This window comes from Xyrauchen texanus, chromosome 1 (assembly GCF_025860055.1).
Source record: "Xyrauchen texanus isolate HMW12.3.18 chromosome 1, RBS_HiC_50CHRs, whole genome shotgun sequence".
In the NCBI taxonomy this organism is placed as follows: domain Eukaryota; kingdom Metazoa; phylum Chordata; class Actinopteri; order Cypriniformes; family Catostomidae; genus Xyrauchen; species Xyrauchen texanus.
Genome location: NC_068276.1, coordinates 60381453 through 60395990, shown reverse-complemented (window position 1 = coordinate 60395990; position 14538 = coordinate 60381453). Strand labels below are relative to the sequence as shown.

Sequence of the window (14538 nt, the reverse complement as noted above, 5' to 3'; positions counted from 1 at the left end):
AGTGGATTCCAAAAGTCTGAGAGCTCTAGTGAAAATGCATCTGCATTTTCTAATTGAAAAATAAACTGCTTTTTAACAGCCTCTTGTGTGCTTCAGTGGAAGCAAGAAAATCTGAACTTTTATACTAAGGAGTTAGTCTAGGGTTGCCAACTTTTTGCCACATGACTATGGGACATTTGAGCATTCTGAGCACTTAAATACGGGACGGGACCCCCTTGAGCACACAATGTCCCCTCTTCAATCAACACAATGATTTCAATCGTAAAAATATTGCCATCTGCGTTCTTCCAAGAGCATCTCGCCACTGAAATACGGGGCAATAGGTGTCCCGTAAGGGACTTATACATTTTGGACAAAATACAGCACATCTCAGCTAATATGGGACAGTTGGCAACACAGTCACCTATTTGCATTTATTTGAGTAGCGAATAAGAATGTTATACATTTCTTCATGGAAGTCATGACATTTATTTTTTACCAGTAAAAATCGACGTTATTGGCTAATTTTCGAGTTGGCTATTTCGTATGGTCTCGCACGATGTTGTTTGCATGAAGTTGGATGACTTCATCACGTGAAGTCAAGCAAATTCCCGGATGTCTAATGCGGAAGTAAGCACGAATTCCGCGCACAATGCGTTAAAGACTTACTTATTAATATTATGCCCTTACCCAAACCCCTTATCAAAACTTAATCAATCAATAGAGTGTGTAAACATGACAGCAAGTAATTGTCAAGTATTAGATCGAAGGAAATTAAACGAGTGCAGTCGCACGATATCAAACAAATTAGCCAAATTTAGAAAAGTCGTTCGAATCATGACGATTTCACCTTGATAGTGTGAATTAGCCAAATTTAGAAAAGTCGTTCGAATCCTGACGATTTCACCTTGATAGTGTGAATTAGCCAAATCTAGAAAAGTCGTTCGAATCCTGACGATTTCGCCATGAGAGTGTGTTGGACGTGTCGTGGTCCTACAAACTTATCGTAATGCAATTTTCTCTCTCTCAATAATTTGTTATTATTGGAAAAACACGGGTAAAGTACCTTAAATTCTTGAAATTTTCCTATGGCCTCATTTTTGGGAATCTCAACGAAACAAAAAAAAAAACAGTATGCGTCTCTTATATTGATGTAATTGCACTATTTCCCAATGATAAAGCACATTGCCTTGAAAATAGAAATGGTACATTTTATCAGACTCATTATCTCCTAATCTTAAAGTCACATTTGTTCTTTTATTTATTGCTTTTTAAAATGTACTCGATGGTGACTAAATATAGCACCCTGCTGTATTGTCATAAAGACTCAGCTGCTGCTGACATTATCGAAGGAAGCACATGGTCTGTGTGAGTAACCCAACCATCTACTACCACCAGTAGCTTTGCAGTCTCTCGTCCATGTCACTTTCTTTGCCCTTTCAGATGCTCAGATTTATTTTATTTTTATAGAGGAATAAATGCACTGACATTGTAAGTAAGCAAATTAGCTTTTTTTATTTTGGGAAAATCGATTTATTTATTTTTTTAAAAGAACTGAATATCCATCAAGCTCCGTTTAGTTCAGTTGGAAACCAGTTTGAGGAAATCGCCCCCACACGTGACATAATGCACACTTAGAGGTCTGAATGCCATTGCACTATGACAAAACCTCACATAATGTGTCAGTCACATACACTGAAAGAGAGCCCACAAGCACACTTTTCAAGCAAAACGTTTGACCCAATATATTTGTTCGGTTTGAAATGATAAAGCAAAAGAAAGTATAAAGGACACTTCGTGGTTGTCAGACTTATAGTGGAACATGTCAATGTTTAATGTGACAACCTACACCTGTTGTACATCACCTCGTCACCAGTTTGTTAACAGTCATTGCCAGGGGTTAAATTGGGATTTCGGTGGTGGGGGAACTCTAAAATCAGGTTATGTCGCAACACAGGTGAGTTTCATGAGCCAAAACAACCCTTCCTTACGTAACAGCCCATCAGACAGACATTATCCATGTTTTTTATTGGCATTGATGTTAATCTAAATTATGAATCTAGAGACGAGGAACACGCAAATGAGAGTTATTTATCGGCATATCGTTCTTGATTGGCAGCATTACGTGAAATGCACACATTGTAAGTGCAGTTTATATCTGTGCGTGAGTCTGCATTAACTTATGCTTTTTACATTATGGCAAATGGTCTGCACTTATATTGTGCAGTATTCAAAGCGCTTTACACTGACTCATTCACACACACTCATACACCAATGATGGCAGAGCTGCCATGTAAGGCGCTAGCAGCACGCTCTGCCTCGCCATTTGCCTGCGGGTATCTTGGACTGCTGGTAGTATGCGTATACCCGTACTCCATGGCAAAGTTCTTCAAGAGTGGCCAGCTGTACTGTGGGCCATTGTCAGACATAACAGACTCACGGACTCCATGGCGGCTGAACTCCTTCAGAGCCGCAATGACCGCGTTGGCTGTGGTGTCATTTAGACGTGCTCCTTCTATGTAGAGTGAGAGGTTGCTCCGGCATAGGAGTGGTCAACAAAGGCTCTCTGTGTTCTGCTCTATACTGTGAACATATACTGCAGCTTTCCAAACAGCTGGCTGATATGCACAGACAGTCCCGGGCCACCAAATGGACTGGAGAGCTCTCGCTCTGCATTTGACAATCCCTTGATGTATACTGTGGAGGATTTCTTGTCTTATATCGTGGGGTATCACAATTCTTTGCCCCATGAGAAGCAGCTCTCCAGCCACAGTGAGGTTTTCTTTTGCAACTCTGGTAATACGACATGTTTCTCAGGCCACTCAGTCTTACGGTATTGGATTATTTTAGCACAAATAGGGTCCGCCTTCTGTTTCTCAACCATCTCTTTCAACCTTGGGAGGGGCCGGGTCATGATGCTACACACCCGACCCTAATCAGGCTAATCAAGCCTCAGAGAGGGATAAAGGCTGACTGGAGACCGCCGTGGGACAGAGAGAGAGATTTACGGGCAGCTGCCCGACACCTTTGTGTGTTTAGTTAAGTTTATCATATATCGTCAAGCCGGTTCTCGCCGCCTCCTTTCCATTAATACCTTTACACTAGCATCACGTCCTGGCTCCGCCCTCCGCCCCATCACACTGTGTTTAACTGGAGCTCTAGATAATGTGTCAGCGGTTATCGATTACCAGGCACATGCACAATGTCAAAAGAGAACTTCAACAGCCTCAGTCGAAATCGCCGTTTTCATGGAGGGCGCTCATCTAGCGCTTTGGTGCTCAGCAGTGGCAGAAGCGGCTTATGATCCGCCTCCAGTTTAAACTCGAAACCATTTAAGTCAAGATAACTAGATGCAAGTAGACATAACCAAAGTCTTTCTAGCATGTCAGTCCACTGTCGGCCATCTTTGGAACGCTCTCGTCCAGTCATACCAGTGCAGCTCCCATCTACGTGAATCGAGAAAGTCCAAAATCTCAAAAACGGTTTGTCAAGATTATGATCGTAGGCCATATTTCAATATCAGCAATAAAATCTGACAATACTGGAATCATAAATTGTGATTCTTTACCTCATATTACGCTAAAAAACACAATATTCCCAGCTTGTATAATGCGCATGACCGTGCTAGAGTTGATTGACAGGTGATGTCTGCATCTAAAAGGTGATTGCTGTTGTACCTGTAAGGCGGGACTTCCTTTCTACAGGCACTCAGAGCTCCTTGGTTGAGTGGTCCAATTTCTCCCATTAATTTCAATAGAAGTGGCCCGTCTCTGCTAAATAATCTCTGACTTCACTCAGATTTGCTATTTAAATGTTATTGTTACTACTTAATCATTTTAATTGAAAGGACTAAAATGTTGGTCATACAAAAGCACACCTTAAATAATGAAGAATATTTGTTTCTCCACAGAAATGCATAGACGCCTGAAATTCAGATGCTAATGCATAAGGAAAACTTATGGCGCTAACAGGGTCCAACTTGACTAAAGGTGATACAGATCACCGTGACGTCACACAAAACAACTATTTGCAACAAAACAATATAAATAATACTACATCTGAGCTAAAAAACTTTATGAATTCTTAATAACATCTATTTAAATGCCCCCGTATGTTCCCTTTGACCAAGGAAACATAATTAAATCATTCAAGTGCAAGGTATTCCCCATAGGCTAAATTTTGCACTATTTTCTTGTGACAGGGTGGGTCTCTGGAGTGTGTTCCTGTCGCCAATAATAAACCTACTGCGAGGAGATATTTATATGGCCAGAACAGTACAGGAAAAGCCCCCCAAATCCTTTCAGCGTTATTTTCTAAATAAATCAAAACCTCAGGAAAGCGGGCTCACAATCAGTGTTTATGAGCAAACACCAGGGCTTATCTTCAAAGCAGCAGAGAGCACATCTGAATGTGTTGAGCTCGATATTAGGCTGACTCAAAGTGTGTGTGAGTGTGTGTGTGTGTGTGTGTGTGTGTGTGTGTGTGTTTATACTACATTGTGGAGACCTAATATCCCCACAAGGATAGTAAAACCTGAGATCACCTACCTTGTGGGGCCCAGCCAGCGGTCCCCATGAGGGAAATGTCTAATTAAACAAACAAAATTATGTTGTTTTTTTTTATGTAAAAATGCAAAAAGGTTTCTGTGAGGGTTAGGTTTAGGGGTAGGGGATAGAAATTATCGTTAGATCTGTATAAAATGCATGTAAGTCTATGGAGAGTCCCCACAATGATATAAAAACGTGTGTGTGTGTGTGTGCGTGCGTGTAAAAAGGAAAGTGCAAGTAAGTGTGATTGATCACCACAACAAATACATTTGACTCATCCCTCATTAGTTCTAATAATAATAATATTAAAATAAAGTTACGGTAAAGCACTTTCAAAACGCTAAAATAGTCATAGTTTCAAAAGTAGGCCATAGCACATGATGTAATCATTAAACATGTTAACATGATTTTAGTGCAATAAAATCACATACTTACTGGATCTGGGTAAAGATAAATCCAATTCCGGGATCACAGAGTTCCGTTGTCATGACAACAAAGTTATAATATTGGATATACATACACTTAAATAAGGTTAGTAAGCACTTTTATCACACTAAATTCATGTTTAGGGCTAGGGTTAGTTTAATAATGTATAGTTTTTACATGCTGTTGCTATACTTTTGAAACAATGTGTATTTTAGTGTTCAAGGCCCCATTAAATTCTATTGTAAGTGCCATACTATAACTTTCTTTTTGTCCTTATAATGTTAAAATATTTTTTTGTGCTAATCAATAATATGCCACAAATGCTCTTAAGTTGTATTGAACCCAGAATATTCCTTTAAAGTTTTACAAATGACTTTTAACTCTAGTTTAATTGAGGAATTCATCTATGTACTGGTGTTTTGAAGAAACCAACATGTTAATCTTAAAGGGGCATTCAGTAGTTCTAGCTAGTTTTAGCATTGCTCTTCTTCTTGTACTTTGAGTACTGATACAACAGTGATGTTAGACACTATACTGCCATCTATCGACGTGGATCTGCATGACCGTCTCTGCTGCCCCTGCCAGCTCTGGAGTATCATTTGCATGTCGGAGTTTGAGGTAATTTCTAAAGCTATTTATTACTACTATAATACAATTTCTTTGCCTAAAAACAAATGTCAGAATTCGGCTGTGGCTCAGGTGGTAGAGCGGGTCGGCCACTAACCGCAGGGTTGGCGATTCGATTCCCGGGCCACACATGACTCCACATGCCCAAGTGTTCTTGGGCAAGACACTGAACCCCAAGTTGCTCCCAATGGCAGGCTAGCATCTTACATAGCAGTTCTGCCGCCATTGGTGTGTGAATTGGTGAATGAGACGCAGTGTAAAGCGCTTTTTTAAACCGCTAAGGTTAATAAGATGCTATATAAGTGAGACATACAGACAGACAGATAGATAGATAGATAGATAGACAGACAGACAGACAGATAGATAGATAGAATGAGACAGACAGGAACAGGGTTGGGAGTGTATGATATTTTTATGGTCCATTATGGGAAAACTCAGATAATTTAGAACAGACAAGGCATGCTAATTAAGGACAGTCTGAAGGTCTGTGCAAAGTTTGGTGGATGTAGCTTGTAAAGAGGAGTTAAGATTGATCATTTTGGTCTTGGTTTAGGGATTTAAAAAAAATAAAAAGACATAAAGCAAGTGTGTAGAGTCCTGTATGTTGCCTTTGTCAATCCAACATAATCAAAGTTTGTAGGGCCACTCTGGATGCAGATACATTTAAAATATAAAAAGGCCTGTATTCTCTCTAAAATTCGTATAAAAGACTTTTATGTGGCACTCAAGGTCCCGTTTGCTTGAGCTGCAAAGTCCCTGGGTTACCTAACATTGATATACCTCATACGTTTATTATTACTCTGTTGTCTCTGTGATTGTAAACTTGCATGGCCTGATTTTAGGCTAGGAAATCAGGGCCCAATTCAGACTTGGTCAACCTTTTGATATAAATTGTGAAAATTGTGAACACTAATTGTGATTAAAAAGTGCTTAACTTTTTAAATCACAATTACACTTACAGAGGGCAGCTGAAAGTATTTTATATTATAAAGAAGAGGAAGAAGAAAAAAAGCGAGCTTAAAACAAATGTGTGAGAAAAGACAGAATACAGTGCACTGCCTGCTGTGACATACAGTAGTTGATCACAGTTAGCTGAAAGGTGAACAATGGCCAGTGCTGATAACCAGTGTCTTATCACATATTTACCACAGAATACAATCGAGCGTTACCACTGAATGCTTGTGAATTATAACCTTCCTGTCTCTCTCACACATGCATATACACTTTAAAGAAGAACTCAGCCTCCCTGAGTGTTGCCAAAACTGGGGAAGAGCTCTGAAGTATGGGGGTTTAACCCTTGCTGGGTTATAAATCAGACTGGATGCAAGGGAGGGTGGCATATGAGTGCCATTTTATTTTTGCATTGAACGGGAAGTGTGTTTCCCAATAAAGTGTAAAGACTCTGTTGAGTTGTGTGTTATTTGTGTAATCTTCTTTTAGAGGTGGGGTGTCATTGTGGACCACTAATGAGGGCTTTGTAAGGATGGAGCCCCCGCAGGGGTCTTGTAATCCACTGTATGCCTGCATGAGTATGTGTGTTTTGCTGACCAGACTTCTGTTTGAGGAGGGGGCATGGGGCAATACATTCACACTTGTGTGTGTGCCTGTATGTTCTTACTTTGCCATCTGAGAGACTGCCAGAGAATGCGAGAGATGGAGAGAGAGACAGACTGAGCGAATTGAATGCCGTGTTTGCCTATCTGATTCCGCTACCTGCTGAGCCAATGCAATAAGCAGACAATGGCTATTTAATGCGCTCCCTTAGACAGCACTGTATGGAAGTTGCTGTAATCACACATGAAGCACATTGTATCTCAGAGAGACTTTTGAAGCAAACTCAGTACTTCAGCTCACATAGAATATAGAATAGAGTATATTTTTATTAGCCAGGTAAGAGTACCCTTAAAAGGAATTTGACTTGGCAGTTAAAGACAAAGGACATACATTATGACATATAGTGAATACAAATATGTGCAAATAGCATATATGTGAGTAGCATATATACAATATGTATGTATGGACAGAGAGTGCTATCATGCAATTCAGTATGCAATGTTTTAACATTTACAATGGTATAGCAAATGTATCTCATGTATCTTATCTGTCCATCTCTATGTGTCATCTAAGTGGTGGAAAATAGAATACATACATCACAGTCCTCATCCAAATTTGCACTTGGATCCAAGAAGGTATTAAGGCTTAATGTCAGACCAAATCCAGGAACGCTCTATAGTTTGATCCACAATGTCCAACTGGTAGGTCCTGGCAGTTCCAGAGGTTTCAGCAATCCCAGACAAGAGTAACTGTGGATTCTCCAGAGTTTCTTGATCATACTGGCCCTGAACTGCTCAGTCCCATATATGACTGCCTGACCGATACAATGGAACATTGTGCTCAGGATAATCCCCATTCACTCAGTACATAAACTATTGAATTAGGTACAGTGAAGCCCAGGATAATCACATTCCCAAAGATATGAACCAACACACACACACACACACACACACACACACACACACACACACACACACACACACACACACACACAGGCATTTAGAGAGGTGGTCAGTATTGACATATTGTATTGTATGGATCACATATGTATTGCACACCTGCATACAAGCAAACTATATAAAAAGCATTACAAAAACACTATTAAAACCCTTAAAAAATGGATTTGACAGGGAGGTACTATAGCCTAAATGGATGTTTAGCCCCGTGTTCCAGTGATTTTTATTAGCCCATTTTAAAATATATATATCTTAAATATTTCCCATTTTGGAAAACATCGACCGAAACTAACATTATTGTATTCACGCTGAGTCGCTCCAACTAATTAACTAAACCCATTAACACTCTTAAATTACAGCGCGCGGGCCAACACAAGAGCTTTTGTGCTCGGATGTGGATTCCAGCCGTAAATCTAAATCGAGTGTGAACATCCAAAGTTTTCAGAAAAAAAAAAGGAATAATTTATTGGTGTAAACATACATTACTGCACTAAAGACGCATGTTTATTGGTTTAGTCATCTCGCGCCATTCATGTAAATTCTTCATCCTATGACGTGTATTCCAATTTTGACATCTAAAGTAGGCCTATTAGTTAAATTTTTGATGCATTTGGTTCATTTTGAGTTTTTTTAATGGTTTCATATTTAATATCGCTGCGTAGTTTAATCGAATATCGAAATTATCGTAAAATCGCGTGTTGCGTTTGGGGTTGATGCGATTATTAAAATCGCGCGTTTTGATTGAGCAAACAAAGCAAACTATAAAATGAATCAGCCTATATCGCGTGTTTGTGTTTTAATATAAGTTTTAATCGCTTTGTTATTGATCGCGATGCCAATACGTTGAATTAGGCCTACCAGAATTATGAAAGCCTAAAAATAGCATAAGCCTATGTGTGTTTTATACTGTGGCGTTTTTTTTAATTAATATTAGCCTATTACTTGTTTATCAATTTGGATGTGATGATGCATTCAGTTCAAAGTTGGTTTCAACATTGTTAAAGTTTAATGACATTTCATCATAATCATCGGGAGATCGAATTAGTCTCCAATTAGCGAATACTCAATCACGCGGGTCTCGTGAGCCGAATGATAAAACAAAACGCTCGACTTCAATTCGATTATCCTCAGTATCATTAGACTGTCTAACATGCATTATACCCAAATCGTGTAGATTAATGAACGCCCCTCTTTTGCCGCTGTCAAAGGGCAGGCCACAGGTTTCGCTGCTCGTCGGGTAGACATGGGCCAGACCATAAGATAAAATCTAAACCTTGATCACTGCAGTCATTGAATTAACTGAGCGGCTATTTCTGATCAGACGAGTCTGTGTTTAATCAAGGTGTCAAAGCTTTTCATGATTCTATTATGTATGGCTGCCATAGCTGACTGCCCGAGTCTCTCACAACACAAGGGCAACAGGTGCATCAGACTTGACCCGGGGCAAAATCTCTAGCCTCTGTTGTCTGTTGGCAACGTGTCGGCCACTTTGCATATTTAATGTTGCCCATTACAGATTGACTGTTCTGTCTTGGTGTATTGCATTTTGCGAGCCCGTAAGTTCTTCTACTTCAATATAAACATGCGAGTTTAGAACGTTTGAATAAATAAATAAATATAAAATCTTATAGAACACCTCAATATGACATCACAAGGGATTTTAGACAATCGTTTAGAATGTTAAAACTCATTTAGCTTCACTTGCGATTTCCGTTAACTGGCCAGTATCAAGACATTATTCCACAACATGATTATGATTATTATGAAATATCAATTTTTTTCGTCTTTGAGGATTCAGATTGTACTCTTTTAAACCATATACATGTAAATGGGAATCCTATGCAAACTCCTTTGTGATTTTCTGACTATAGATTGCATTTATTTGATTTTATTCCCATTATAAATTATCCTTATTATTATTATTTTCATTGCTTGAGTCATTCTTATTAATAGTGCCATTATTAATGATTAATGACTTATTCATGCCATTGTAAGTGCATCCTGACTCATTTATTAGTTTGTAGGCAGTGACCTGTTGAGAGCTGCCATTGTCCACGCCGAACATGACCTCTTATCCAGCCAGCCCAGTTGAAGGGTCACTGAAGCTACTATATACAAGTCAAAACAAAAAGGAAAAATTTAGGGGGAAATTATTTTGGTTCAGGATCAAACAAGACTCCCCTTAAAATAATTCTAGATAAATAATTATATAAAAAATAGAATATATAATTATTTTTATTATAATTCGAGTTTTATATATACATATATATTAATGGAGTCTTAAAATAATTCTAAATATAATATATATATATATATAAATTTAATTTAATATAAATAATATTATATATAATCTTAATATTTTGATCAGGATCAAACAAGACTCCCTCTTAAAAAAATTATAGATAAATAATTATAGAAAATATAATAATTTTTATTATAATTCGAGTTTTATATATACATATATATTAATGGAGTCTTAAAATAATTCTAAATAAATATTTATAATATATATATTTAATTTAATATAAATAATATTATAATCTTAATATTTTGATCAGGATCAAACAAGAATATCTCATATAATTATCAGAATTTGTTGACCAGAATCCATTAGGATTGGTTCCAAATAAAATAAACATAAACTGATTCAATTAGCATCCCCTTTGGACTTTTGGACACGGGATATTTAATTAGGTTTAGCCATTGCATGGTTTCGATACCACTGACATCTTCAGCCAGTCTTTTGTTTTAACTAACAAGGTTATTAATTTTGTCCTACACATTTCATTGCTACAAGGACATCAGTGTTATCTCTGAGGTGAAACTTCTTGCGCTTCACACCTTTAATCCACTCCTCTGCGCGCCCATTGGTCCGCGGTCCTTTTAAAGCCCCACTTGATCTCTGAGGTGGACCAGGACGAATTCCTCAGAGAATCAGGAGGCATCAACATGTACCTCGACCAGATGCTCCCGGAACTCGAAATGGGCAACACAACAATGACGCTCGAGAGTCAACAGTGCCATTACGCGGCACCTCCGCAGAATGAGACGCGCAGGGTGGCTCATTGCCCCACGTCGGGTCCACCAAGCCCGGTGTCGTTAGGCTCTGAATCCAGCTGTTCAAGCCCGGAACCGAAATCGGCTACGGAAACTCGGGTGAGACGCCCTCTCAACGCGTTCATCATTTGGACCAAAGTGGAGCGCAGACGCCTTGCGCAGCTGAACCCCGACCTGGAGAACACTGACCTCAGTAAAATCCTCGGTGAGTAGCCTACTACACATTTTAATTGAAATCAGTCGGGACTGTAATATTTATCTGGTTGGCCAATCGTTTGTATGTAAAGATTGCATAGTGTTTTACAATAAACAACTTTGTAAAGTGCACAATGTAATATGAAGGCGCTGTAACTTCTATATTCTGTATAAAAAAATCATAGAGCTGGATGCTTATTGGTCAATGCAGCACCCCAGCCGCACTAAAAAAACAACACAATATAGGCCTATTTCGCTATGACGCGAAACACCTGTTCGCCATATCGCATATTTTCTGTATGCATATTAACGATATGTGATGTCAGGATCTATATCTTTTAGCAGAAACATCACACTTAATTAATTTACTTAATTCTCGGAGACATACAGTCCGTGTGCTATCTGGGTTGTATACATACCAAGATGGCACACATACATCCCCGTCTGAGATGTCTGTTTAAGAGTGTTTCATCTGGAAAGCATCACAATCTGATTAACATCTTCTAAACATCTTAAAAAGATCAGATTCACAAACAGTCTAAATAAACGTCTCAAAGACATCTGCTAAACATCTTAAAAAGATTAGATTCACAAACAGTCTAAATAAACATCTCAAAGACATCTGCTAAACATCTTAAAAAGATCAGATTCACAAACAGTCTAAATAAATGTCTCAAAGACATCTGCTAAACATCTTAAAAAGATCAGATTCACAAACAGTCTAAATAAATGTCTCAAAGACATCTGCTAAACATCTTAAAAAGATCAGATTCACAAACAGTCTAAATAAACATCTCAAAGACATCTGCTAAACATCTTAAAAAGATCAGATTCACAAACAGTCTAAATAAATGTCTCAAAGACATCTGCTGAACATCTTAAAAAGATCAGATTCACAAACAGTCTAAATAAACGTCTCAAAGACATCTGCTAAACATCTTAAAAAGATCAGATTCACAAACATTAAAAATTATAAACATCTCAAAGACATCTGCTGAATGTCTTATTGGCATCTGAGAGAAAACGTCTTATAGACGTATTGCAGATGAAGAAACAACCTAAAAAATATGTCTTCCAGATGTAAACACGTATCAAATAGAGGTCTAGGTGATGTATGTGTGCTATCAGGGTAATCATTCTGCAACGTGTGGTGTCTAACAACCCTGATAGCACATGTACATCACCTAGACCTCTATCTGATGGGCATGTTTACATCTGGAAGATGTATTTTAATGTAGTGTGCTCATCTGAAATACGTCTGTAAGACGTTTTCTCTCAGATGGCAATAAGACATTCAGCAGATGTCTTTGAGATATTGACTGAGACTGTTTGTAAATCTGATCTTTTTAAGATGTTTAGCAGATGTTAATCAGATTGAAGATGCTTTCCAGATGAAACACTCTGAAATAGACATCTCGGAGATGTACATCTGGGAATGCCCTTTAGCCATAATCTTAAATAATACATCAACTAAAACCCTTTTTTTTTTTTGTCATTTCTTGTCATAGGCAAGACATGGAAGTCCATGTCTCTGGCAGAGAAGCGTCCCTACATGCAAGAAGCAGAAAGACTACGAATCCAGCACACCATCGACTACCCCAACTACAAATACAGGCCCCGTCGGCGGAAGTGCAACAAGCGTAGCAAGACACCTCCAAGAGACACCACCACTTCTCCAAACAGCTCCTTTCACCCCAGCTACATGTTCCAAAGCCATGTCCCACAGCATCCGTACAATCTTCAGCACTCATACAACCGAATAAACTCCTATAATCTCCCACACAGTGGCTTTGCATTACAAAACCACTCTTCAGCATTCCACCATGGAGCACCATCATCAAATGGAGATGTAATGTTCCCCAGCAGTGCATCATTACATCCTCAGAATTCATCTTCAGTACATCTACCCCTGGCTGCTTACTCATTTCCACAGCATGCCATGCAGCAGAGTGGGGTGGAGCCCCACGATTGGCGGGGGATGGAGGTGTGTGCATGTGTACTTTGCTTGGGTGGAACTTCTCTGGAGTTTTATCTAGAACAGGTGAGATCAGACATGCTGGATCAGCTTGACCGCAGTGAATTCGACCAGTACCTCAACCCAATGCTGCCAGACCACAACAAAGAGTGACCGCAAACTACTTGTCCTTTACTACCTCCGTCCAGAGACTGCAATGGTTTAACCACAGACTGGAAACATTTAAGCAGCTTTTGCTGCTGTGAGACTGTGACTAATGACTGTATAGAAAGAAATCTCTTTATTTATATGTAATGTTTTAGTTGTTGACATGCACGCAGAAAGGTCATGTCATTGTATACTTCAAGTTCAGTGTGTATTTATACATTTGTTTTATACGTGTATGACGGTTCACATGTTATAAATAAAATATCTAGACATAACACATGTACGGTTCCTACTTTCACACATGCATGCGTGTTTAACTACCTAATTGGGGACATGTCGTAGACTTCATTGCTTTTATCCCTGTATTGTTCTGCTATATTTTAGGGGGCAATTTTGTATGTACAAACAGATATATCATTTCTGAAATAATATTATGTTCAAAGATGACAGACTTCATGTCTCCTAAATGCAAATAAGTTAAACCAACCAGGCAAAATCACAAAACCCGTATGTAACTTTAGGAGTAATCCGTTGGACAAGACTTAATCTGTTAGTTCTGTAAGGGGGAGCAGATATTTGTTGCTTCAAGCACACTTTCAATCAACAAAGCCACCCACTAAAAGCCCAAAATGCCCAGCAACTGATCAATGTGTCTGGAATGAATGCAGTACGTGGAGCGTCTCAACTCTTCTCATGCTTTTTGCATGTGCTTACCATAGAGAATTTAAATACATTTTCTACGTGTTTATTATCTTGGCACACCAAAGAGAGAGAGAATATTTATTTCTGGATTTCTTGATGGCTACCGACCAAAGATTTTGCAGGGTTTCTTGCTGTAAAACTGAATGTAAGGAAACACCCTATGAACAGATAAGCATTGCCTTTTTGAAGGATCACAGATCTGTAAAGAACAAGAAAAGCCACTTATGAAAGGAGAAAGAAAGTGCTACAGGATTGGAAGAGATGTTGTTGAGCTAAAACTATATTTACATTTATGCATTTGGCAGACGCTTTTATCCAAAGCGACTTACAGAGCACTTATTACAGGGACAATCCCCCCGGAGCAACCTGGAGT

At 38.8% G+C, this 14538-nt stretch overlaps 1 protein-coding gene across 1 annotated transcript; it reads left to right on the top strand.

Annotated features, from left to right (window-relative positions):
* The first annotated feature begins 11038 nt into the window (after positions 1–11038).
* sox32 (SRY-box transcription factor 32) lies at positions 11039–13711 on the top strand. The gene is made up of 2 exons (XM_052148052.1): positions 11039–11351; positions 12850–13711. Exons 1-2 carry the CDS (start codon positions 11039–11041, stop codon positions 13467–13469), a joined length of 933 nt encoding a protein of 310 aa, XP_052004012.1. The 3' UTR covers positions 13470–13711.
* The last annotated feature ends 827 nt before the right edge of the window (positions 13712–14538 follow it).

Bases quoted from the DNA above. Each gene is read 5' to 3' on its own strand.
- sox32 (XM_052148052.1), top strand. From the start codon at position 11,039: ATGTACCTCGACCAGATGCTCCCGGAACTCGAAATGGGCAACACAACA. The intron at 11,352-12,849 runs GTGAGTAGCCTA...TTCTTGTCATAG, and splicing joins TGACCTCAGTAAAATCCTCG to GCAAGACATGGAAGTCCATG.